Here is a 27,835-nt window from a genome sequence, read left to right as displayed (position 1 = left end):
AAGGCCTGAAAGGCAGGGAACAGGTCTTCCAGGACTCACAGCCAAAATGTAATACAGTTGCAGGAACTCTTCTGTCCCAAACTAGCCTATACTTTTTGGAGGGAGGGGTGGTTTGGATGAATATTCTGCCTTCTTAATGGCTCAGGGCCCCAACAACTGCCCCAATGTGACAGTCGAATGAGCCAGATGCCAACAGCTACTTAACAGAACTGTCATCTTCAGCAGGGCTAATAGGTTCAAAAGCCGTTCTGTAATTTAAAAAAATTAATTACATACAATGCAGTCTAGCTGAGGTCACATGCAAATAATAAGGAGGCATATGATAATGCCAGTGGTTATGACTCTTCCCTGCTGATGATATATGAAATTCTATGAGAATCCTTGTTGCCCTGGGCATGTACCCTCAAGCCACAGTCATCTCTGGAAAATAGGTGTTAGCTGGTTAGTCTACTATGTCCTTTGCCACACCGGCTTTGCTGGCTAGGGCTGGGAGTAGTCCAAAACATCTGGAGGGCACCAGGCTATCACAAGCTGGCAAAGTGCTTCAGAAACTCTTGTTGGCCAGAGATGATGTTGGTGAGAAGAAATGCATGTGTTCATTTATCAGTGGTGCCTCTACCACACCACTTTCAACTCACTTAAATAATGTCTCTGTGCAGCCTAAAAAAATGGAAAGGGGGAAATCTTTCTGCTAGGCTGAATGCTAACATGTGAAGATGTCCAGAAGGGCATTTCCTGATATGGTTTCCTGCTTTTTTCCTATAGCTCAGCCACTCTCTTTCCTACTGTGCCCCAAGAGATGTAATTTTGCCTTCAGCAGCAAACTGCAATAGAGCTTTCCGCTTGTTCACCCCACTAATGACTGAGTCATAAAATGGTACTCTGTTGCAATACAAAACATTTAAGAAGATAAGATCAATACATTCAGGCTATGCATATGGGTTGAGGACTTGTATCAGAAGCATCCTGATTGGTTTCAGAGTCACTCTGTATTTCCAGTTCAGCTTATTATTCAGGACCAAATTAGATCCGTTAAAAACAAAGCTCTTTTTTTCCCCTTTCTCACAGAAGTGGATCAAATTTGCAGGCATAATAGCCCTCCAGTGGATTAAGCTGTACAATCTGTAGGCAGATAGAATCATGGGGCTTTGTGCAGGGCAGCTTTAAAGTTTGATTTTTAAAACGGAAAGGAAGGGAAATCTTATTTTATTTTCTGCCAGACTTTGATGCAATTTACAGGTATGATCACCCTTTCCCCTCTGAGGGCACAAAGCCTGCAAAATTTCAGAATTATAGCTGTAGCTGTTCTCCAGACTACCACAGGAATGTGGCCCTCCAGGCCTTCCTATCTGGCCCTTGAAGCTCTTTCCAGACCAAACCCGCCATTGGCACTGCTTCATGTCCTAAGAGTTCTTGCCTGGCTGCAATGCATCCTTGAGTTCTGATAATGCCTCTTACTTGTCTGGACAAAATATGGGGGATATGTGAGCATGTGTAGTAATTAGTCCACGGTTCAAAGGTAAAATTGACATCCATTGCTCCACCCACTTTTGCCTCTGGCCCCACCCACCACTGGCATGTGGCCCTCAGAAAGGAATGCGGCCCTTGAACTGAAAAAGGTTTTCCTTCCATACTTCACCACTTGAGGATTGGCACCATAGGAATCATAGGAGCAAGGTAAAGAAGGGAACATATATCCCAGGAAAGACTGGAATGGGGAAATGTTGGGGGGGGGAGGATACATCCACTTTCCCCTGGAAGCAAGAGATCTCTGTTGACTTGAATAGAGGAAGCGGTGGCAGTGGAGGAAAAATGGCATAGATCTACATGTCCGTTGAAAATCTCTGAACAACTGCATAAGTAATGTATAACATGCAGGGCTTTTTTCACCTGGAGCTCATGGAAACTCAGTTTTGGCACTCCTCAGGTGGGTGCCACTGCCATTCTAAGAGAATGAGTTCTGGCATCTCTTTTTCTAGAAAAATAGCACTGCTTATTTCCTTCATTCATTCATTTTCTATGCCACACTTCATCCGAGGATCACTGGACAATTTACAATATAAAACCAAAAAATGTAATATAGTAACAAACAAAAACAATAACACCCCCCTTCTCCCACACAGTATATTTATATGTGGTTTAATTCTGTTCTTTGTTGTTTAAATAACTTCTGACATTTAAAAGTATGTTTTCCCAAAGAGAATTTTCTCCCCTTAAGCATCAATGAAAAACATTACAGCGTACTTTATCCTTATAACTCATATATCCTTATTCTTTTCCTTAATGTTTTCCATTTTACAGCTACCTAGACAGCTTAGATCGAATCGGAGGTGCTGACTACCAGCCTACAGAGCAAGACATCCTTCGAACCAGGGTCAAAACAACTGGCATTGTAGAAACCCATTTCACGTTCAAAAACCTCCACTTCCGGTTAGTGTGATGTGAAAATGTAAAAATATTATCATGACTATGCAACTTTCAGCTGTGTGGGATTACAATCTTTCTGCTTAAGCCAGACAACAACCCTCGCATTTCATAATCTGTGCAACATAGCACAGAGCAGAAATTGACAAAGAAAATACCAACCTGAATTAACAAACGCGGGCTCATGCTATAAATGTGTAATATGACAGCGTCATGAAACTTTATTTATTTATACACGTTCTTTGTAGCTTCCTGTCTAAAGACATTGAAAAGGAATGGAAAATGGAACATGAGGTAGAAACATGCCAAGCAATAGCATAAAGGATCTCTGAAACCATTAAGATTTAAACAGCAAATGAGATTAAACAGCAGCACTAACCTTCACACACAAAAAGTGTGTGACTTTTGACTTTTGTGTTTTGACTAAGGGCAAATCCAGGTGGGGTGTTTATTGATACAAAAGTTGGTTGTTAGCATACACTTTCTAGTATCATTCTCCTGTCACTTTTCTAACTGCTAAGAAATCTGAAAAGAAAATGTGATGGGAGATGGCACTGATGTGTGTGGAATGACCACTAGCTGGCAATGACTGGTAACAGGTGGGGAGCTTGAGGCCCTGGAGCTGAATGCAGCCTCCAAGCCTCTCTCCCTGTCCCTTAGAACTCTCTGGAGGCCACACCCATTTCCTTAGGTTGATCTATAAAAAACAACAACTCCCCTGTAATTTCCACCATCAGTTCTAGTCCTGTGCTCTGGCGCAGCAGAGAACGATGCTTGGTCTTGTGGGACTAGCCATGCAATTCTTTGGATGCTGGGCATAATGAAGGGTTGTGTTTCTTCCTCAGGCTGTTTGATGTTGGAGGTCAGAGGTCAGAACGTAAGAAATGGATCCACTGTTTTGAGGATGTCACAGCAATCATTTTCTGTGTCGCGCTGAGCGGGTATGACCAAGTGCTCCATGAAGATGAAACTACGGTGAGTATTCTCTGGGCGGAAGAGTTCCCTGACATAGCCTTGCTTTTCTACTTACTGCATTTGTTCCAAGGTCATCTCACAAACCGGCCTCAGTTCTGAGACCAAAAGGATCTAACAGATATACTTTATTACTCACATGTCTTCCTTTGACTCTTAAATGCTATGGAGACCCCATTCTACCACCAACAGCTGGATTTAAGTCTTCCATTCCGCAGGATGGCATTAGCACAGGTAACTTGCACGCTTTCACTTGGTCCAGAATTTGACCACAAAATCTGTTCCCCTTTCTCTTTGGCTACCCCAAGCCAAGTGCCCCTGGTGCAGAAGGGTCTCCCTTTGAACAGAAGCTCTTCAGGAACCCTAAAGAGTGGTTATTCTTGATTACTGTTCTGCCCACAGAGAACTTGCGAAACAGAAGAGGGGGTGGATATGGGTTCCTGACCCAGATTGCTTATAGCATGACAACAAACCAGAAGAGAGTTAGAAAAGGACAGGCCTAAGAAGTTTTTTTACCCAGAAGTTCTGATGATGCCTGTTCTTTGGTTATTGTGTGGATTCATGCAATCACTTTTCCACTTTAAAAACAAATGACAAGGCAGGGCCGGGGCTAGGTGCACATGAGCAAAAGGGGTGTTCCCAATAGGTTGAAGAGGAGGCTAAGAAGTTGTTCATTTGTTGGTTTGCTGTGCATTTGGCAAGAGATCATATTTCATGATTGCTCATGAGGAACAAGCTTTTGTCTATGTCTGGAATTGTGTCCCGTGCGCAAGAGATGTTTCCTTGGGTCTTTTTGGTGCCAAATCAGGAAATAGAAAATAAAAGGTAGAGAGAAAGCTTATCTCTGAAGCAGTGAAAACTCTTATTTTGTCTGATGGTTGCAAGAATTTTACAGCAGTGTTTCAGAAAGCTTAAAAGAGAAAAACTATACTGTAAATGGAGAGCACAGGGGTAGAGGAGCAGCCCTAGCTGAGGTTTAGCTCCCATGAGAAGACACTAAGCAAAGAATGTATCAAAAATATATGTAATGTGATTGCAGCCTTGTAGTCTTGACCTTAAATGTATATTACTTGCTGTGTTTGAGTGTTATGTCTGAACTAAGGATAGGGGAGAATTTTGATTCAGTTCACATTTAAAAGCAAACGTACCAAATGCACACTTTCTGAAACAATATGCAAACCAAAACAAAGCTGTCCTTCAAAATTTGCAGTATTCCAAATTTTGCAATATGGTTCTTCATCCATAAATGTACAGTCATACCTTGGAACTCAAACGCCTTGGCTCCCGAACAAATCACCTCCCGAACAATCGAAACCCAGAAGTGAGTGTTCTGGTTTTTGAACGGTTTTCAGAAGCCGAACGTCCAGTGTGGCTTCCGCAGCTTCCGATTGGCTGCAGGATGCTACTGCAGCCAACTGGAAGCCACACCTTGGTTTTTGAACGGTTCCGGGAGTCGAACAAACTCCCGGAACACATTCTGTTTGAGAACCAAGGTACAACTGTATATGTTAGGATAAACTGCATATATAATCATATATTAGTGGGCATAACATGCAGAAATGCATTCTATGTGGGGGAATAGCTTTTGCCGCTGAGCTATGGCCCTCCTTCACACCTTCTTGCTGAATTGGGGGAAGTCTCCTGTGGGAACAGGGGTGTGGGCCTTGAGTGTTTAGCCCACAGTCTTCTTTGTGCATTCACAGCAAATGCCTGAAAAGGACCATGGGAGATTTAAAAACAAGTGACCAGTGCTGCTTTTGTACAAGCTGACTTCAACCACAGCTTCTAACAGAATTGGAATCAAGGTTCTGCCACCTCTTTAGAATCTGGGGAAGATCAGAGGGCAGAGGTTTTATTCTCTTAAAAGTAATCTGGGGTTTTTTTAATGGTTTGAAGCCATTCAAAATGAATACATCAGGAAAAAGAGGAGGGAATGAATTGCCTAGTGATGCTTGCAGCAAAGGTTAGCTCATCATGTGCTTAGCTGGCAAAGATAGCAAGGAGTCCTTCTGTGATTCAGCTCTTCCTCCACACTACTTCACGGTTGCTGCTACATTCATAAGCATTTTAGAAGAGGCATTGTTCCCACATTCGCCTTGCATTTTTTATCCCCTTTGAACTACACTACAGCTCACTCGAACTATAAATAAGTATGGAATACAGAAAGTGAAAATAGACATATGGAATCGCAGGTGGGAGAGTGCTGTTACCCTCTTGTTTTTCTTGTGGGCTTCCAGTCAAGATAGCCGGTTGGCCGCTGCCAGAACAGGATGCTGATTTGGTCAAGATCCAGGGATCCTCTGATGTTCTTATGCTTGCAGACACACACAACTGCAGGAGGATGGATAGAACTGTGCTTCTGATTGGAAGTATATTCCACATAAACCGTCCCAGGCACTGTGGCAGGGCCACCTCTAGGGAAGTGCAGGGCTTGGAGCAAATCAGACTCACAACCCACCCACCTTACCACTGTAGGATGTGTTGCCCCCACTCTTATTCCTCCTCTGCTTTTAAAGGGATTTACAGGTCCAGATGGAACGCTGCTACCTGCAATGTTACCTTCTGGCCATCTTCAGTGCTAAAGAGGAGCAGAGATCAAGCTACCACCACGTTAGCACAGAGAGTAATTAGCCTGGGTCCCTCTGCTCAGTTTCCATGTTCAAGACATATTGAGCATTACTAGTGCCCATTGGTATGGCAGTAGGCAGGGAAGGCAGCACTAGGTGGATCCAGAACCAATGGCAGGCAGAGCCAACGAATTCTAGTTGTGCCCTTCTCCTCCTCCTTGCTGTGTTCTACCAGGGCAACACCAAGATTAAGGAGGAGGAGGAGGAGGATGTTGACAGGTAGTTCCATTGGTTGCAAATAGGAAGGCTGGCTGAGGGCAGAGTGATGGTGGTGGGGCCATGCCCCATTCACTCTCATGGCCCAGTCTCCACTGCTTACAACAATCTGTTCTGAGAATCCTCTTATCTTCATCTCTGAACTGCATCAAGCACTTTCACTGCGAGCAGGATTTGTACCATTGCAAGGACTTGTGAATGATTTCCCCGGTAGTGGTTTCTGTGTGTGCTTGTCTTTTGTCCAGTCTGCATTCAAGTAACTAAGCTGCATGGGGGACCATGGCGTTGCTCTTTCTTTACCTGTCAGCTGGTATCTTTGCGGCCTTCCTTAGCTATAAGGAATATTCTTATGAAAGAAATAGGTGTCTCAAACGGTATCAAAACAGGATGCGGGCACTTGGGTGGCGCACTCTATAATCAATCTTGCTGAATGGCGTGTTTGAAAGAGTGGGCGGGGGGAGCTCTCTCAGCCCCTACCCGTCATATGCAGGCAGTGTGATTGCAGTACAAGTTGCTTATATTTAATAATCTGTACTCACACCTCTGTTTTAACCTCTTCTGATTCTTTTTCTAATTCTAATATGGCAGCAAAACTAAAACAACAGTAAGTATTGTTACCGTTACAGGAATGTTATGGTTTCCAACTGGAACAAAAATGAAGGTGCTTCTAATGTCATTGTAGACTTGACATTCATGACTTTGCCAAATGGTGGGGAACAAGGAGCATGGACCCAAGCAGTGACTTATGAACTCTACCTTAAAGATGCCTGCACTTGGTCCACACTAAAGATACCATCATGAACACAACACAAATATTTCTTCTCTGAGGGGTGGCAATTTCAACATATTATAAGTATATTGTGCTTTACCATCTTCAACTCTCTTCTTTCCTCCATTTAACAGGATCAGTTGAAATAACCATTTTAAGGTGTGTTTTTCCCCAATGCTTGTTTTGAAACCTGGCAAAGGGCGTCAACATTTCTAATACACTTGTAATGTATTTTTGCTTATGTAGAATATACATTCTTGGTACAGCTTACAGGAAAACCAATGAACTTGGGATTCATCCAGTTAAGAAAACAGTGGATTTTCCCATCCCTGTGAAACAAAACAACATTGGGGTAATTCTACCATGAAAGTATTTCAGACCCCTGTTTGTATTAGCTGTTGCCTTTAGTACTTGTTCCAGCTTTTTGATGTGGTCCATTGGGCAACTTGGTCCAGGACAGCCTGGAATAGAGCTGCTGGATAATATAGTAGGGGGTATCTTATGGACTGGACCAGGTGGTCCAGACCAAAGATGTCTGTGGTCACTAAGGGATGGGAATCCACTGAGATAGCACTGAGCTCAACATTTTGTGGAAGGACCAACCCTACCATCAGGCAGACTGAGGCAGGCACCTCAGGTGGCAGATTCTGTGAGGCTGGCAGTAGGGGTGGGTTGTTGGAGAACAGAACAGCAGGCTCTGCTCCCCTCAGGTGTGGTGGACCCGTGCTAAAGGAACATTTAGCTGCCAGTCCAGTTGGTCTCATGGAATGGGTATGAGAAATAATTTGTGCTCTACCCCAGACAGCAAAATTTATTAGACAGGCAGTTTCCTTGGACTAAGCAACCACATCACTCTTTGGGAAAGACTAAAGAAAACCCAAGAAATCTTGCTCTTGGAAACTATGGTGGCAGTGGATTTTACTGCAGAAAAAATTTAGGCAAACTAGATTCCCACTGGATTTGCCTAAATTCAACAACTGAGATTTAACACTAGTTTAAAAGGGGGGGCGCGGCACAAAACTGCACATAGCATACTTTCACATAAAGATGGGGGTGGGGATTAACCTGGACTTACTCAGCACACCCAACACCTAGAAACTTGTATAAGTGTCTGAAAACAGTCTAACGCCACCCACTACCTATCCTCAGGGTAGATGCCATAAACAAAGAGCACATATTGGTGCTGCAGCCAGCACATGGGAAGATGCAATGTTGGTGTGAGAGATCAGACCTCTCCTCATCTCTTCTTCTCCCTGGAAAAGACACGATTCTCTCAAGTTTCTAGTTACGCACTAAATGACCTGACTGAGCGCTGTTTAGAGGCATCCTTTGTAGTGCTGCATCTGCTGTACAACCCAGAATTCCACCTGTAGTATGTTTCAATGGGTGTTGTCCTTGCTCTTTCCTTCCCTGCAGGCAAGATGTTGAAATATTTCCTTGAGCATTTGGTTCTTCCGTTTTCATGCAAATACAATGATCCAGTCTTGCTGCTGGGTTTTTGCTTTACATTATTCTTATTATTGTTACTATGCAAGTACAAAAATTAAGAATGCAAGCAGCAATACATCCATATGCACATAAACAGATGCCATGCACATATATAAGAGCACAGTCACGAAGCCACGTACTTAGAAGTCATATTTGTGACAGCAGTGAAAACACTGTGCCGGCGTTAATGTTCGTTCTGATTGTCTGTCTATCTATCTAAATGACAAAGGGGACCTAGCACATCTCAAATGATTCACAGGAATCATTCTTTAATCTCAAGAAAATGTTTTGTACCTGTTAAAGCAAGGCTGGGGGTATTGGAAGTGGGTACTAGTAATCGGTGTGTAATGATGACACCTGGGCCCTTTACACCAGTAGTTGCAATGACCCAGGTAGCCATAGCAGCAGGAAGCAAGTCTATCAAATTGGACCCTGCAGAAGTATGTGGTGTATATTTCAGGGATCTCAAACTGATCCTTGGCTGTGGCTGCAGATAGATGTGGGCGTAGGACATGGCTGGTAGCCATAGATGTGGCAACAAGGCAGTTTCACCCGATAATGAGGGATGGGGGAGAAATTCGATTCATTTCTCATTTAAAGGCAGGCCTACAGAAACAATATGTGAACCAAAACACAGGCATTCCTCGAAATTCTCACTCCTCTGAATATTGCACTTCAACCAAGTAATGCGTACAAAATGCATACACTATAAACCAAGTGTGCCATATATATATATTAGTGAAAATAACACTCAAAAATGCATTATATTCAAGAAAACTGCTTTGCAAAAATGAGCATATTAAGTAACATGATTTACAAAAATGTGTAAATCAGTAGGAAATTTGCACTAAAATAGTAATTAATTTTCATGAAGACTTAAAAAGAAAAATCTCAAACTGATGTGGAATTGTGGAGGACTGGAGAGTGTGGAAATGAGAATCTGAGAGTTGCAAATTAATGCCTTGCCTGTGTAGCAACTTCAGAGAGCCCACATTCCACATTGAAACATGTCAGAGATTATGTTGGAGTGGATTTCTGGGGTATGTTGTAGCACAAACAGTTCACATGGGGCACTGGCTAAGCTTCCTGAACTTCACTGTTGCTCTTCTTGAACAGGGAATGTACCGAGGACTAGGGCTGGAGAAGAATTTCCTTTGGTCCGCCTTGCAAAGTGAACTTTCCTAATCTTCCTGGACTAGTACACAGATCTGAATGTCATTATCCTTAGGATTTTGCAGCTCTTTGAATTTTATGATAATAGATCTCTGCTTAAAATAATGCCAAAATGCTTTTTGAAATACATATTTTAGAATATCTTTTTTAAAAAATAATACAGAAATTCATATTAAAATGTCTTTCTAAATATGAGCTTCTGTATGCGTATTTTATTTTTTTAAAAATACTAATTTGCAGATTGCTGGGAAAACAGGACAGAATGGACTTATGACAGAATGGACACATGTGACAGTCAGCTGATCAGTCCGTCCTGACCTGTATTCCTACAAAGCTATCCATTGGATGGGTAAGCAAGATGTCTGTCAGGGAATTTTGTTCAGCATTGCTGGCCATCTTCTCATTGAGGAGCCCCTGGAAAGCTTCCAAGGAACTCTTGACTCCCTGGAGCACAGTTTGGAAACCAATGCCTTGGTGACTGCAACTAAGAAACCACAGTCTATCCCAGCATTCCCCAACCTGGTACTCTCTACACATTTCGAACAATAAATTCCATCCATCTCAGGCAGCACAGCCCTTTTGGACTGCATCTCTTCCCCACCCCACCCCAGCCATCACCACCATTTGGACTTTTGTCAGCTCCAGCCGGCGGGTCTGAAGGGAAACAAATTGGGGACAGCCAGTCAAGTGATACTATGCAATCTTTTCAGGTTGGGTGGGGAGTCAGTTACATTCCTGCTATTCCAAAGGCACTTCCATTAGCTATCCAGAACACATTTATGTCTATCCTCTTTATTTTGTCGGTTATAATTTGTACCAGTCGTTTGCGGTGGGGAACTGCCACACTTTGAGGAGCTGCTGCCGATGTCAAACAGGAAAGCTCTCTGTTCTGTAACCTGCTTTGCCTTTTGATAACCCCTTGGCTCTTTGGGTTGGCTTCGACCTCCGTCGCGGCTGCTTCTCTCTGCTATTCCGTTTCCGGCCGGGAGAGGCGGCACAGCTCTCGCACCAAACTCCAGCAGGCCTCTACGCCATCACCACTTTTCCTCAGCCGTCTGATCTTTTCTAACCAAACAAAGGCCAAAATAATGAGATATTGAGAGACCCTCCAAATTTGGCAGGTATGAAGCTTCTCTTGAACCGAGAAAAATAAAGAGTTGAAAGCAGCTGGAGGAACGAGACGCTGACAGGCTGACTTTGCTGTGAGCTCTTTCGGTATACACCAAACCCTGCAGCTTCTTAACCAATGCGGCAATTTTTATTTTACATCTTTTGTTTCACTTCATTATAATTATTATTTGTTGCATGAATTCCAACTAAAAAGCTGCCTTCCTTTTATTTGTGCATTTGTTGTTGTGGCCTTGCCAAAAAAAAAAAAAGAAGAAGAAGAAGCCCCTTCCCAAAACCCAAATCTAATCAATTTTTCTTAAAGGCATGATTTAACATCAGCAAGGTTCTTTGCTGATCAGTGTTTTGGTTGTTCTTAAGTATTCTATCTTCTGCCTTTCTTCCTTCACCGCTCTCTTTTTCTCCTTCAGTTCAGTTTCATTTATTTTCGTTTTATTGTGATCTGCTTTCGATCAAACCATCTTCCAAAAAATTAAACAAATAAAGACTCACACTAAAAAGCATCAACTGGAGAATGTCAGTACTAAACGAAATAACAAGCTTCTAAGACCAAAGCTCACGGCAAGGTCACTGCCAAAAAGATGTCGCCTTATGGTCTGCTTTCAACTCTCAATTAATTCAAGGATCTTACCAGTCCTTGGTTAATGTATTGACCAAATACGTGTCGCATACACACACCCCAATGAAATGATCAGCATTTTAACAAAGAATGTTCTAGAAAATCTGCATGACCCACACTTCGGTTTCGATCTCTGACCTTTTAAGGGCAGGAGTTGTTTACACCGCCGCCACTTGCCATACATGCATGGTGCATGATGAAATTTAGCTGAGCTGGAATCTTGTAAAAAAAAAAAAAAAGATGTGCTATGCAAAATCGACAGCTCTGTAAAAGTAAAAACTGCTACAGTGCTACTAACTGTACTTCAGATCTGTAGGGATTGCATCTCTTTATGTATGTATACACATTTCCCAGTATGTATACATTGATTTATTACATCCACTGTTGTCTGCTTCCTTTTGTGTTATTACCCCCCCCCCTTTATTATTAAATTTAGATGCTTCCCTACACATTGAAGGTGGTAGTAAAGCTCTTGCCTGACTTGCCATCTCCTTTGTGTTGCAGAACCGCATGCATGAGTCACTGAAGCTCTTCGATAGCATCTGTAACAACAAGTGGTTCACAGATACCTCCATCATTCTTTTCCTCAACAAGAAGGACATCTTTGAAGAGAAGATTAAGAAATCTGCATTGACTATCTGCTTTCCAGATTATACAGGTGAGAAAAACCTTCAATATATATAAAAATATATATTAATAAAATATAATGCAGGAAGAGTGCTTTGTGATTCAGAAACCCTTGCCCTGTAATTGATACCTTTATTTTGGCTGTTAAAAGAAAAGCACTGCTCTCCTTAGTTCAGCAGTAAGATGAGGAGACTGTGGTCCTTCAGATGTTTCTGGAGCACGGCTCCCATCATCCCTGACTATTGACCATGCTGGTTGGAGATTGATGGAAGCAGAAGTCCATCAACATCTGGAAGGTCACAGGGTACCCACCCTTGTGTTAGCTCTGTGCTCCAAACAACCCATAGGTTCTTATGGGAATTTGGGCAGTAGCTTAACTAGCTTCAAAAATATTTGACCAATTTGTGGAGGATCAGTTGAGCCAGTGCTTTTTTTCTTAAAAAGGGGGTACTCTCATTTTCCTACTCATATTGAAATACTGCCCCTCAATGAGGCCAAACTCAGATTCACAAAATGTTTAGGGGTATTCGTACCCCAGTGTCCCCCAGAAAAAATAACTGAGTTGAGCCATGGGTGTTCCTCATGGTGGCTCCGTGGAATCTACACATTCAAAGGAAGTATATCTCTGAATTCCAGATACAGTGGAACCTTGGTTTTTGAGTGTCTCAGAAGCCGAATGTTTCGGAAGCTGGAAGGCGAAAACCCAGAAGTAATTGAACGTTTTTGAACGCACCTTGGAAGTCGAACGGCTTCCGCTGCGTGTTTTTCATTTTTCCTCAATGGATTTCGCCAACTGCCCATTGCTCCTCGGTTTTCGAATGTTTCGGAAGTCAAACGGTCTTCTGGAACTGATTACGTTCTAACACTGAGGTTCCACTGTTCTAGTAACAAGCAGTAATGAAAGGCCATTGGGGGTTTTTTTATCCCCAAAAGTATTTGGCTGGCTGTTGCTGAACTAAACGGCTCTTGCTCTGATTAGGCAGGGCAGCTTTCTTAGGCGTTGTATGCTCACAGCACTGTGGGGAAGATGAGGAGGACCAAAGAGGGAGTGGCTCATGGTAATCAGACACAAAAGCTTTCACATCAAGGTTGCTTTGCTGCTGCAAAATTCATGTCACCAACATGAGCTGAGTTAGCTCCAGGTTTGCATGAGGAGGGGTTGGAAATAAGGAAACAGGCTGTGTTTGCACAAATGGTGAGCCAAGAAGCTTGGCTTAAGAAATCACCCCACATGAGAGCTGCAGGATGAAGCGTGTCGTCCAAGCACTCCTATTTTGCTTCTCCCTGTTGCAAGGGGGGGACTTTTTTCTGCCTGATGGCCACCTTCTCTTCTAAGTAGCCTTCTGAGGGCCACATGTGAGTTAGGGTTAGAGGCAAATTGAACCTCCTGGTGGGCCAAGATTGGCCCCCAGGGTGCAGGATCCACACCCCTGTTTTAAGGCTGGATGTGCAGAAATGTGGTGTCAGCTCCATAATGCTTCTTGATATCAGTTATGACTATGATTACATTGTCTTGATGACAATGGTGATAGAACCACAATACTATTAATATGAATACATTAGCAATGGTGGTGGTGATGACATCCCATCAGCTTACATGACTGGTTATATGGCAAAAAGGGAAATCCCTGCCCTCAGTGAAATTACAGTGATTTTCAGAGTGTGTTCCAGTAAACTCTGGGCTTCCTGGAGGCTTATTAGTGGTTGCTCTGTGAAAAGATGAGCAAGACAGGACATGTAGGAAGGCAGGATGTTCAATAATGTAGCATGCTTCTTCTCATAAATCGATTCAAATGCTGAGAGTGAGTGTAGGGGAACTCTGCTGAAAACCAGCCTCAAGGCTCCATGTTCAAATCTCACATCGTCTCTGAATTTGCTCAGCAGCTCTAAGTGAGCCACTATCCCCATCTGTAATATGGGCCTCCGTTACAGCCTTTTCATGAAAATTACCGGCAGGCAAGCAACACGTTACATTAATTGTGTGCCTGCAGTCAAGGTGTTTTGGGTTTTATAAATTTTAAATTGCAGTTGTGGGATGAAGGATGGGTGATTAGGATTAGGAGGATGGGGTGTAGGGAAGCTCCCCTAACCCCTGTGAAAAATCCCTTCTCTCCCCACCCCCAGACCCTCACACACACACCCCACAGGCCTACTGCTATCTCTGGGATGGAAACTTACACTGGCACTAATGGTAACTGCAAGGAGTGGGGATTTTAATGAGGTCAAATCTATCTTCCCCCACAAAACTGCAAACCCAGTCCTAAAAAGGCATTTCAGTAACTGCAATTTAAACTTGGAAAAATGAAGCATGTTCATTGCATTCACACAATTAATGTAACATGTTGTTTGGCTTCCAGATAACATATGTGAAGTGCTTTGAACACTGTATAGATGCTAAGGGTGACCATGAATTGCATCATCCAGAGCTCATCAGTATTACTACCTGAACGGAGGACTATAAAGCACAATTTGCACAGGCTGTGTGTGTTCTGTGTGTGTGTGTGTGTGTGTGTGTGTGTGTAAAGAAGTTTTGCTGCGAGTGTTGCAAAGACCCAAACTCTGGTTCTTCACAACTTCTATCCCCATTCCCACATGAGCTGGGTCCACCTCCAAGTGGAGTCAACTTGAGTTGGGTGGGCTTTGTGTTGCGTTTCAGGACAACCTTGCTCCTGGCTTTCGTCTCTCTCTCTCTGTTGCAGGGCCCAGCTCTTTCACCGAAGCCGTGACTTACATCCAGTCCCAATACGAAAGCAAGAATAAGTCGTCCAGCAAAGAGATCTATTCACACATCACTTGTGCCACCGATACCAACAACATCCAGTTTGTCTTTGATGCTGTAACTGATGTCATTATTGCCAACAATTTGCGTGGCTGTGGACTGTATTAAAGCCCTCTTCTTTCCTTTCTTCTTTTCCCTTTCTTCTCTTCCTTCCCGTTCACCCTTTGGGGAAGCAATCTCGTGGTCAGAACAACCGGTTTGTTCTCCATTCCCCCCTCTCAAATGTTAAGCCTACAACTGTTTTTGAGATGGGAGAGTCCAGTACCTACTTCAGTATTCATGCGGCGAAAAAAAAATATGTTATGAAAGTAACACTGTCACTGTAAAGCTTTGCATTCACAGGACAGTTTTATCATGCACACATTGGGGGGCAGGGGGAGCGGGGAGGTAGCCTGTTGCCCCTTCTAAAATGAAGAGGAAGAAAAAGCAAAATGACCCTCTTTCCTGACTCTCCAAACAGAAGAAAATCCAGCACTCATTCCCCTTTCCCTTTCCCCTGCTTTTGAAAATGCTTTGATGGCATTCTCTGCCTTTCTCTTCATGCAACAGGAGCCAATATTGAAACTAATGTAAAGGAGGCTTCACTAAGGCCCTCAGTATATGTGTTTCAAGAGCCAGGTTGCTATCATTATTTCTTAAGAAGGCAATCCAAAGCCTTAAGTGTTTGACATTGAAGGGACAAACTTCAGTGTACTGTGGCAGATGTGCGGATAAGATCTCCAGTGGGTTGTTTTTTTAAAAAAAGTGTTAGTGGTGACTTCTGAAGATGGAGGGGCTGATTCGGAATGGGACCAAGAGGACTGAAGCCTAGTTCTTTTTGTTGTTGTGTTTCAATTTTTCGGTTAACCCCCCCCCCCCCCAAAAAAAGAGAAAACACTAAAGCTGCTGTTTGATCTGTGAGGTAAAGCATACTGGTATCAGATATCTATATGTTTTGCTCCACAGAATAAATAGCTTTTTTATTTTTTAAAGGTTCAGATTGAGCACCCCTCCAGAGCTGTGGTTTTTTGTTTATGCCAGTGTCTTCTGCAACATGTCATGGACACTTGAATAGTGCATTAGTTTCAGATTTATAGTGGACAGTCTGCACATCATTCTGCTTTATTAGTTGCTCTGCAATGCGTTGTGAGTGTTACCAACCCATTATTGTCACCCAGCAAGCCATTCTTGTACTGTAGTGCCAAAAAAGAAAGTGTGGGAAGGGGCGGGGGAACTAGGAGCATTCGTGGTATGAAAACTTACAGGATTTTAGCAGGAAGTGCAAAGGCATGGCACCCATTGCAAACAAAGCAATATGTCCACCCCAGAACTTTTGCAGAAACAAACTATGTTGAAAGCAAGTTCATGTATAACTGCCTGAACCTTGATGAATGCTCATTGAAAAGGCTTCTCGGCCACATAAACACACAGGTACACACACACCTTATTTGCAGATCTCCCAGTATCACATCTGGTTTTGCCCAAAATACATATTGGAGCATCATGAAATGTTGACTCTCCAAAGCAAGCCTATAGGGACCTCCACAGTTTCCATCTCCTTTTTCCTAGTTCCTTAAGAAGGTCAAATAATCTGGAGATACATTGAGACTCATGTTTCTATTCCAAAATCAGATGGACAGGATTGTATGGCTTAGATTGAGGTCTGAGGGTTGTGGGGGGCATGTTAGTTGCTTCCAAAATTAAAAATGGAATGCCTGAAGAAGTCATACTGAAGTGCCTCTTAATAGAACAGGTCCAAATATAAGTGTATAGTGGAATATAGTTGGTAATTCTGGAATAACCTAAGGTCATTTGGATTATCAGGGTCCTTCAGTGAGAAAAGACAATAATGGCAAACACATTTCTCTGAGGGGTTTTTGCCCCACCCCCACCGCCGCCACCACCTTTTTTTTTGCAAGCACAGCCACAAGGAAAACAGGCAGATGACAGTTGCTTATTATGGGATCAGTGTCCCTCAGAAATGCACATTTGTTTTTTGTTTTGTTTTTGCAGCATTGTTTGCATGAGAATGCAATCTCCCCACCCTCCATTTAACCTGCATTTGCCATTTCTGCTTGGAATCTGATAAGCTAAAACACAAAACATGTTGCAAATAACCCGTCTGTGATATTTCAATCACCTGCTTGCAAATTTCGCCCTTGCCTAGAAACTCCCAGCGTGGGCTGTGTTCTAGCATGGATTCCAGTGGTAGGGATCCTTCTCCACATTTCCTTCTGGGCAGCCTGGGGTGGGGCACATGCCACTGGTGGGGGCAGGGACAAAGGCAAAAATGGGAGAAGCAACACTTGTTAATATGACCTTTGTGCAATAGGCAAAGTTTCTGAAAATTCACCCACCCTTCTCTATCCTCCATCTAGGCTTTCAAGAGGCATTGCCAAAGTTCAATATTATATTCTAAGTGGGCCTGAACTTCCCCGTTCTTAATGTCCCCCCCTCAGATGATAAGAAAACCCACATAAATCAGCCCTGGGAGATGTTGCAGAGTTCCCTGCAGGGAGCAGAGGTTCCTCTGCAGCAGTTTGCCTGAAGGTAGAAAGTTAGAAAAACCCAGATCCAAATGCATCTACGTAACAGTTTTTACCTCAGTCTTTTGAAAGTGTTCATCGTCGTTTCAAATCTGTCTTTGTGGTAGATTTGCTTTGCTTTGTTTCTATTTATAACCCTTTCCACAGTGTTGTGTGGGTCAGCTTGCTGATAAATTATTGTTTCTTAGACAGTCCCCAGCTATTAATTGGTAAAAGTGCTTGTGAACCACCTTGTAGGAATTGTGTGGTTTCAGTTATGTGTGCTCACTCCTCAGATTTATAGGCAACGTGGGTTGTGTGGGAATGGGTGCATGCCTGTTTGCAAGAGGCAGATTCACACATTGTGTGCTTGACCCAGTGCAGAGGCCCAGTGACAGCGGTGTTACTGCTAAATTCTGATGTGTCCAAAACTTCAGGCAGCTGTGTTGATCTATCGTATTATAACCGCCGCCGCCCCCCGTCATAGAACAGCGCACTCATTTCCATATTATTTGTGAATTGATTTTTTCCTGGAAGCAGATGACACAGAAATTAGCACTAGGCTTGCAGTATATTCTACTATAGTTCTGGGAGTGGCTTTTATGACATGTCAAAGCTCAAAAATAATGTGGAAGTTAATAGTTAGGGGGGAATTGTGAAATAGGGAGAAATTTGAATGCAGGCACTGTGTCAGGGTATCATGCAGAGGCAAAGGGCTGAGGCCTTCACACACACACACACACACACCCATTTTCAAGGAGGGGCTGGGCAGATCCTGTGTCTTCAGGTAGTTGCTGCTATCCTCAACCCCCTTTTCCAGTGCCCTGATGAGTGCCAGGCAACCACGATTACAATTGCCTTGAATGTCCCAGAGGGACGCTTCATTGCCCTGGTGCATTGCAGGCAAGGGTGAATGCCCAGAACCAGCCCTGCTTAGAATGGTTGCACTTTTGCTTCAAGAGGGCCGTAAGCATGGCAAATTACACAAGAAACATTGTGGTGTGACACACACTTCTGGCAATACCATTTCTTGGCAGCTTACTGGGAAGTGGGGGGGCAGTGAGCCTAGTGCCTGGGCAGGCTTAAAATGAAGAAATAAGCAATCCAAGGATGGAATCAGGTCCAATGGAAGACAGAGTAGGATTTGATCCAGAGCAGAGAGGGGTCAGGTGCAAGACTTGGTGGAGCAGGTGGGCAAGAGACAGGTAGGAAGAGAAGCAAGATTGGGAGGAAGAAGGAAGGGTCAGGAACTCAAGGAAGGTCTTGTAGGAAGGGCTGAGCAAGGAGAAGAAGAGGTCCAAGGACAGGCTGGTGGGTTTGGAAGTTGCAGGAGGTAGCATAAGGCACACTCAATGCACAAGTTAGTCCTCCCTGTTTGGGAGGGACAGGGTTGCAGAGACTGGCAGCAATTCTACAGGGTTTCAAGCAGAGGAAATTCTCAGCGCTACTTGGAGATGCCAGGGATTAAACCTGGAACCTTTGGCTTGAAAAGGAGATGCTCTGCCACTGAGCTGTGGCTCTTTCAGCTCCGCCTCATCCCAGGAGTTGCGCTTAGCTTTGCAGAAACCACTCTGGCATGCTTCCAAGTGTGTTCTCGTTAAGGCTTCCCTCAGCCTTTCATGAAGCCTTCACCAAAATTAGCCCTGGCATTCTCAACAAAGTACACAGTACCTGGTCATTGGGGGGGGGTAGGTTTCATTAAAGCAGATGTGTGCTCCCCAAATGAAAAAAGAACACATGCTAAAGCCTGAAGGCAGTAACTGTACTGTAGATAGAATGGCAGTAGCTTAGAGGTGGAGCACCTGCTTTGCATGCCGGAAGACCCAGGTTCAATCCCCCGCGTCTCCCAGCAAGGCTGGAGAGCCACTGCCAGGCAGTGCAGACCCTAATATGCTAGATAGGGCAGTGGTCCGACTTGGTGTAAGGAGCTCTCTAGGTTCCTATTTATCCCTCTTCAGTAGGCAGTGGTAGGTGGAGCCAGGGCCAATGGAGCTTTGCTCCATCCTTTCCCCCATATCTTTCCCTTCCCCCCCCCTCTATTCCCTCCCTTGATCTCTCTCGTTCTCCTAGCACAGCAGGCTGCCAGGAGGCGGGACAGATTCTATTTCTGAACTGATTGCTTGCAGAGGGCTGGGAATTATTCTGGTCTTCAGAAATCCTGGGGCTGTAGTCAGCAAATTCTCCTGGGATCAAGGCTGACCCTCCTCCTTAGCAAGGTGATGCAGCAGAGTAAAACGAAGAGGTAGATGAAGGCAGGGAGTGAAACTTTCTAAAGGGTTGACCTCCACATAAGGATTTGGTATTTTCCTTCATGCACCAAAATGTCTTGAGGCATCATCACTAGGGATCTCTAATGAAGAATTCTCAGCAGCCTCACCAAACTTCAGTTCCCAAGATTCCTTGAGGTTGAGCGAAGTTGTGGCCGTTAAAGTGGTATAAAGTCAATATGTCAATAGAGCAAGGGGCACCTTCAGTGATTTGTCTGTTGATTTTGGCGAAATCCTAATACGTTGGGATTAGTTTTTCATTAGATGAAGTTTTCATACACACACTCCAATGAGTCATCCACAAATTGTTCTTGCAGTGTTTATACCAATGCCCATGTGGACTTTTCAGTTTGGGTTTCCTCTGGAGTGTCAGCAAGCCAGATGCAGTTTCAGAATGATGTGTGGGTAGGTGAAGGTGACAGAAAGAGAGAAGGCAAGAAATAGGAAAAGACCTCAGACTCAAATAGATGGGTAAAGGACATTGGGTCACAGCAACAATAGGTGCGTGGCAAGGTCCTGACCCCCCCCCCCCAAAGATTGAATAAGACGCTTGACAACAGTGTTTTAGGTTAATGGGCTTAAAAAGGCCACAACTTTAATGGTTACAGATTGTGAGTGGTATTGGCTTAGGCATTGGACCTAACCAACTATATCTGACTCCAGCCCGTCTGCGCGGAGTCCGGGAAGGGTTAACCACCAGTAGAGGGAGTCCTGCTGATGCACATCAACTAGGAGCTCCCCCAGGGCCACCGATAGGGGTCTTGCCTTAGGCCCTAGACTCCCCAGGCTTCGGACAGGGCCACGCCCCCAGAATCCTTTAACAGAATACCCTTCAATGTGCGGGGGAGGTGATGGCGCTACCTCCCCTCCTCTCTTCTCCAGCAATATTCCAATGCCAAACCTTACAAAGCTGTGACGATTTGCTATGAGGTAGGCAAAAAATTGGCCAGTGCCAATTTGCCAAGTGGAAAAAGTCCTACCAGGCCCTCAACGACGACCAACTGAAGTCCATAGCAAAGTCAAGAGATGAAAAAACCTAAAGGGCGGGAGGGTGGGAAAACGGGAGCAGCTGGAAATGCAAAAAGGGGTGAGATTCCCGCTGCGTCCTGCTTAAATCAAGCAGGCCACACCCCCAGAGCAATCGGCTTGGTTGCCTGGGTAGTGATGCAGCTGGGAATCCCCCCCCCCCAATCGCCCAGGGCTGACCACACCCCTGCGCACGTGAAGGGGTTGTGAGTGCCCGCAACTCCACCTCCTCCTAAGGTGGAAGTGGCTTAACAAAGTTGAGCTGAAGCTAATTTGGACTGAAATGTGCATGCCTGATATATGAATGTGAAATTTTGAAATAGATGAGATGTTTACTCTGATGAGTGAATTCAAAAATACAAATTTTGAGATGGAATTGTTTACATTCGTTCTATAACTTTGGGAGCTCAAGTCCCTATGTCATTCTGGATTTTTGGTAGCCGAAGGTGAGTAAGGCTTGAGAAGCCCTACATTTCACTGCCAAACCTTGTAGCAGGACACCAAAATGTGAGCATTAAAAGACAGGACTCAGTATCCCAAACCATAGTGGGCCTTGAACCCATGGAGATGTGGGGAAGAACTCTTGGATTTCCTCATCCCACATTTTCAAAGCAAACTTATGGGGAATCCTAGTTGTGCTCATTTTTAAGAGCACAAAATCAGGCAGTAATTGTTAGTAAAGCAAATGTCCTGAAACCTCTTCTTTAATCTGCTGTTGCCTTAATCTCATGGCAGTTGAACAGGACTTTGATCTCTCTCTCTCTCTTTCAAGAAGCAATATACCCTTGTAAAGCTGTGCCACTACTAAAACCAGATGTGTGTCTGTGTGATTAATATAGTGCCAAATTTTCAATCCAAATTCCTCATGTTACAATAGCCCTCTACAAGGACTGTTAACCACCAGTGGAGGCTGATCTATGAACGAGGGTGAACGAGGCAGTGCCCCCACAGCCTCAGTCTGCCCTCAGCCAAGCTGCCTGCCTTTCCATTTGCGACCATTGGAACTGCCTGTCAGCTTTCTCCTCCTTAGCCTCAGTGTTGCCCTTGTAGAATTCAGCCGGGTGGAGGAGAATGGAGATAAAACTATAGTTGACCCCACCTGTCATTGCCTCTGGTGCCACCTACTGTTGACCTCCCTGCTTTGCTCCCTACCATCTCAGTAGGCACCAACCACCTCTGGTAACCACAGCAATCATATTCATTCCACTCTGCTCTTCCTTTCCTCTTTTCCATTGGCAGAATAGAGTGCTGCGGTTCTTGAAATGGCAATAACATAACATCCAGTACCAAAGTAAATCCCTTTGTGGGGCCACTCAGAAAAAAACCCAGCTTGTTTATTTAGTGTTTATGCCTTTTCCAACATTAATGTGCCTGTGATGCTCAGATTATGGGTGTACACATAGTCTGTGTTTTAAAGTAGTTGAAATTCTGCATCCAATAAATCCAATTTCTGTGCCAAGTTAAACTGGATACCACAATCTGTATGAATTATGTAAATTTAGCATATGTGCATAGTTTATTCTATTGTTTTGCATAATGCCTCTTGGAGTCGTCTTTTTAACAACAAGGGAGGGGCAAAGACATTAAAGCCTTTAAAGTCATCACCCACGCATGTTCAGATTCAAGCATATTGTCACAGCCATAAGAACTAGAAACTTAGTGGTTGGTTGGTTTGTTTGTTTGTTTGTTTGTTTGTTTGTTTGTTTGAATGAAAGTAGAGATTGGTAAGAAGTTAGCAGAATGTATGTATCTACCTTATATTCATGGATAGCAATTGCACAGCCGTTGTTGTGCAAATCTGACTGTGGATTCCTCCTGTGATACTGATGTCCCAATAATTATCCTCTGTCCGGATAAGCAAGAGGCCTTATGGGAGTTCAGGGACACATTCCAGCCAGGCAAGAAGGTGCAGGGTGAAGCTGAGGAGGGGTGTGGCCTGGAAAAAAGGTGGTATGCTTTTGTTTTTGTTTTTTATTTTTTTAAATGATATTTATTGAGAATTTTAAGATTACAGAAAAGTCAAAAAGAAAAAAGCAAGGAAAAAACAAACCACAATCAAACAATACAGGTCGATAAAAATCAAAATCTAAAAGCAAAAAACAAAACACATAACACATCAAAATCAAAAAACAAAAATAAACCACAAAAGTTTAAAAACAGATCCAATATTCCCAAATCCTTAACTGTCATTACCTTATTTCATCGACCTCCTCACCCTTCCCTTTTTTGTATTCTAGTTATTGATTATCACAGCAAATCCTTCCCATTTTTCATAATATTCTGTCATTAAATTACCTTAATCTATTTTAACCTTATCTTACTATAAAAAACCCTAAAACTTAAAGCTTGAGTGTTATCTATACCAATTTCTCATAACCATGACATATTCTTGCATAGTTCTTTTTAACATTTCTGCTAAAGCCAAATAATTTCGTTCCAACATCTTTTTTAATACTCATTAATTTTAGAAAACATTCCTAAATAGATTTTTTGAAACTTTCTCCAATCTTCATCCAACGTCTCTTCCTCCTGGTCACGGGTTTTGTCAGTCCTTTCTATCCCATCCATCTAGTTCATTAACCTGGTAACCTTATGTCCGAGGCCCTTAAGTCTCTTCCATGTCCCTTCCGCAGATCTTCTTCATATTTATACCTGTACTTTACTTTGTCTTCTGCTCCTTTCACTCGTGGAGACTCCAGCTTGACAGTATTTTTGAACCTTCTCGACAGATCAGCCCCTTTTCCATAGTCCACACTGAACTCCATGTGGTATTTAAAAACATGTTTCAAGGTCCCTCCAAAATTGAGGACCCGCACAACTCCAAACTCCTCCCGACCCAACGCCAGACTTGAAAAGTCAAAACATCCCTGCATAGGGTGGTCTATCCAGCCCACCATCTCCAAACCAAACAAGACTCTATCTCTCCAAATCTGGCTTTTTCCAGGTTCATTCGTCAGGTCCAACCACTCATGTTTCTGCTGGGCCACGGTTCCCTCCATCTCTGCCTCTCGGGGTCCAGCCACAACCTCCTCCTTCATCTGATCTGTCAGAGCACATTCCTGAATTGAGTCCTGAGTGGGTTCTATATAGATACCCACTACCTGTCCAAAATTTCTGATCGCTACAGTCATCAAATCCATCTTCTCATGTAACTGTTCCAATAAAGCACTTGTTTTGCAGAAAGCACGCACCAGAGCCTCTGAGTACATTGTTATACAAGGTCAGAAGTCTATTCCCACGATCTTAATCTGTTGCAGCTGCGACGCTCCCCAGTTCAAGTTTAGTAACAGTTTCACAAGCTCCCTCTAGGGGAAGAACTTCTATTTGTATCCAACTCTTTTCTCTCTTTTTTTTTTTAACAGCAGATCTAACAACAAAGTTTCCTTTTCAGATATTTTGTCAATATTTGTTCCTTTAAAGTGCGAAAGAGGACAATGGAATCACTATGTTTCTCTTCTTTTAACTGTCTGTCAAAAACATTTGTCTATAGTCAATGAACTTTCCCAAAAACGTCTGTCCTGACACCCCGCTCCCAGGTTCAAGACGGTGGAAAATTACTTTTCTTACACTCTCTTCTGCAGGTTTAAGCAATCCGGGGGAAAAAACCCCTCTTCTCCTGCTTCCAAAGGGGGTTCAGTAATTTTAGATGATGAAAGTTGATCCTTTACAAACGATTTTCTACACTCTAGTTTGCCATGTCTTTGCTTTAATCTATCTACAAGAAACGGAAGGCTGACTTCCTGTTTAGACCTTCCCGCTTCAGTGCCAAATTAAGAGGAATTTCTTAATCCAATTTTCCATTCTACTCACAGATCGTTGTTTAAAGTCCAATTGTCCAAATTTGATCTGCTCACGGGTAGTTTGTTTTTGTAGCCAAATTGTCCCAGGAAAAAGGTGGCGCTCTCCGGCAATGGCTGTGCGGCTTCACTCCACGGAAGAAGCAGTTGACTCTCAGCACCGCGCCACTAACCCCTCTTCGCTCTGGAGCCCGTAATTGGGTTCCTTTACGAATTGGGGGGGCGCAAAAGGTGCCCGCCGAGTCCCATGGTCACAGGCTTCATCCGCCTGTGATTTTTTAGAGGGTCCCCGCTTCCCCGTAGCGGAACAGACCCGTTTCCCGTGGAGCCAGTCCCTCCGGATCAGAGGGAATCCACCATTACCGATGGCGCCACCCCGGAAGTCCCAAAGGTGGTATGCTTTTGACACACACCCCTCAGGCCTAAGGTTCCCCACTGCTGCCTTATGAGTTAGCCACTTACCAGAGGACTGAAGCACCTTTCCTAGGAAAGGCTATGACCTGTGTGGCTTTTTTATTTAGAAAAATGGGGATGGGGTGGGTGGATAAACATTAAAGAAAGATCTTAGTCATGGGGTGGTATTACTGAATAAAAACGAGTGGGGCCTGTATGAAATGTTGCATTGTATCCTTCCTCCTAAAAGAAATTTTTAAGGCCCCAACCAGCCATTCTGGTGAAACAGAGCATCCCGTGATCACCCATGCTTAGTGCTCACAATCATTCTTCATTGAGCTGCTTTCTGTTGGAGAGTTGCCACCTTAGTTTGTATTATTATTATTATTATTATTATTATTATTATTATACAGGGCACTTCTGTAAACCTTGGGATTCCTCCAAGCGTGCTGACACACATACACCCCTCTTGTTTCTCAGCAGCCTCATTTAACTACTGTCCTGTTGGCACATACCACCTGTGTTTGATACTGGAAGGATAAAAAAATGTTTTCATTGCCGTCTTCAACCATTGTTTTAATTCTGTTTCCAGCTGATTGCAGAAAAGAAAGTTTTGGCAGTATTCAAGGCCTTAGCATGGCATTGACCAGCAATTTCCAAGCTGTGGTTTTTTTAAAAAAACAAAACAAAACATTATTAAGTCTTCTTTAGGGGGAAGGCTGTTGAGAATAATTGTAGAATCTCTGCAGCCTTATAAACACCTTCTTCTTAGGTTAGATTGGAGCAGAGAGTTCCCAGTGTTAAAATCAATCATCCAATTCTAATAACATTGCTAAAACATAGGATTAGTATGATAAACCATAAGAAGTGCAGTTAAAAAAAAAAATCTAAGGCAAAACTGGAAAACAGGAGTTGTATGAATTGTCTAAAGACTTAGGGTTATATCCAACTCCAGAGCAATGCTACGTCAGGGCCTTGGAGGCATTGTTTTGCCATTGGCAGCTGCCTGACAAAGCTGTCTGCTGACGCCTGGTCTGCTCAGTTATGTTCACCTTAATGTGTGAAATTGAGATAGCACCACATCAGTAGTAATAGCAAGGTAATCCCTTTATTGAAACCCAGTGAATGGTCACAAAGGACAACTGTGCAGATCAGTGCGCAGTCTTCTGAATTTGCTCTTAACTCACCTTTCTTCAGTCCTGGAGCCCCAGGTGGGATACATGCAGTCCCCCCCAAGCACTGCTTAGCTTCAGCAAGGTGGTGGCCTCATGTGTCCCCAGCAATTCTTAATCAGTCGGGAGGTGAAGCAAATCAAAACAAAACAAATCCTTTATGGGTCTATGCAGAAATAAGCTGCATTGGGTTTAAGTGTGCCAAAGAGCCTTTCTGAAGTCAAAAGCTCACTCATTCCTTTGTGACCTCTCTTCGGTTATCGTAACCAAAGGGATCGCCAAGCTGCAGCTTTTGGATTTCTTTTTATCTTTCTTTTTTAGTGAGCCAACTCAGCAACCTGCAGTTTTGATTATGACTTGGAGGAGCCTGATGCAGCAACCTTGTTGAAGCTAAACAAGCCTAGTTGTGGTTAGTGCCTAGATGCAAGATCTCCATTGTAACTTCCCTTGTGTTCCAGGGAAGCAGGGTGCTATATAAGTGAAATAGACTAGGGCCAGGGTCAACCCTACCACTAAACAGGGTGTGGCATCTGCCACAGGGACAGCCATGAGGTACTGAAGGACAGAGCTCTGTGTCATGAAGCCTGCCCTGTGTTCCCTAAGCTGCTTTCAAAGTGTGGTGGAAGAAACTGCTCCATCACCAGTGTTGAAGTTAGGGATGGGTGAATCTGTCCATTTCCGTTCTCTTACGGTTTTCATTTTTTTCCCATCTCAAATTCAGTTCTCCACATTTCTGCAGCAATTTAAGATTTAAAAAAACAAATCCTAATGAAAATTCGTCAGCACAGTACAAATTTCTCCCAATAAGTATAATTTGTGTTCAGTTTTGACTAATACACACACTTTTGCAAATGATTCCCCTAATATAATTTGTTTTTTTCGTGTTATTTTCACTAATAGATGCATTTTTATGCATGTTTTTCCTTAAACTGTGCTTTTTTAAAATATTTTTTGGTTGGAGAACTGAATCACAACATTTGGAGACACGCCAATCTCTAAGAATATCCATGTTTCCAAACTCATATTGTTTCAGAAAGTGTGAATTAGTTTCTCATTAAAATGCAAGCAAACTTGAATTCCTCCACCACCTCTAGTTGCTCCTCTGGCTGCTAGTAGCTCTCCAGGGTCCTTTTCAGAGAGAATGCTTACTCATCACCTGCTTCATGAGAAGCAGGTGAAATGCCAGGAACTTGGGATCTTTGGCATGCAGAGCAGGTGCTTGACTGCTGAGCTAGAGTCTCTGTGGGGCAGAGGAGCACTTTCCCTTTGGCAACAGAAGATGTGCCCAACCATTGTGATGTCTACCAAATGTGCACCGTGCCATTTGTGCATGTGGAAGCCTGTTTCTACATGCACACATCTGCCTTGATGCATAAGGTGGGGGTTGGCTGTGAACCCTAGGTTTTATGTGCAGCACATAAATAAGACTGCTGCAACTGCTGAAGAACTTGGGGCAGCCTGTATCCCCCACCCAACCCCATCCCTCCCACTCTTCTGGGAATCCGTATGTTTTGCAGTGCCCCTACCATGGCTTTATGGTTCTGCATCTTAGCCTTAATTAGTTTATTTTGAAAGTGTCTGTCCCCGCCACCCACCACCCAATACAGAGGATTTCCCTCTTACAACTATTTTCTTCTCTGTAGATTTGGTTCCATTTTACAACCCATTGTTTGCAAAATGACAGCCAGGGTAATAAAGTAGACGTGCGTGTTTTTCACACTACAGTTGTACCTTGGAAGTCGAACGGAATCTGTTCCGGAAGTCTGTTCAACTTCTAAAACATTCAGAAACCAAAGTGCGGCTTCTGATTGGCTGCAGGAAGCTCTGGAACAGTCACTTCCGGGTTTGCGGTGT

At 43.5% G+C, this 27,835-nt stretch overlaps 1 protein-coding gene across 2 annotated transcripts in view; it reads left to right on the top strand.

Annotated features, from left to right (window-relative positions):
- GNAO1 (G protein subunit alpha o1) overlaps window positions 1-27,835 on the top strand; it is a 175,074-nt gene that overhangs the window by 135,904 nt on the left and 11,335 nt on the right. The window contains exons 5-8 of one of the 2 annotated variants that reach the window (XM_081015875.1): window positions 2,302-2,430; window positions 3,270-3,399; window positions 11,921-12,074; window positions 14,743-14,949. In XM_081015875.1, the coding sequence (XP_080872001.1) occupies window positions 2,302-2,430; window positions 3,270-3,399; window positions 11,921-12,074; window positions 14,743-14,930 (601 nt within the window). In that variant the 3' untranslated portion in view covers window positions 14,931-14,949. Of the gene's footprint in view, window positions 1-2,301; window positions 2,431-3,269; window positions 3,400-11,920; window positions 12,075-14,742; window positions 14,950-27,835 lie in introns of those variants that run through there. The other variant, XM_081015876.1, reaches the window with a different exon arrangement.

The sequence above is a fragment of the Podarcis pityusensis genome, assembly GCF_964106645.2.
Source record: "Podarcis pityusensis genome assembly, chromosome: 8".
NCBI lineage: Eukaryota > Metazoa > Chordata > Lepidosauria > Squamata > Lacertidae > Podarcis > Podarcis pityusensis.
Note: the sequence above shows the minus strand (reverse complement) of the source record. Positions and strands in the feature narration are given on the sequence as shown.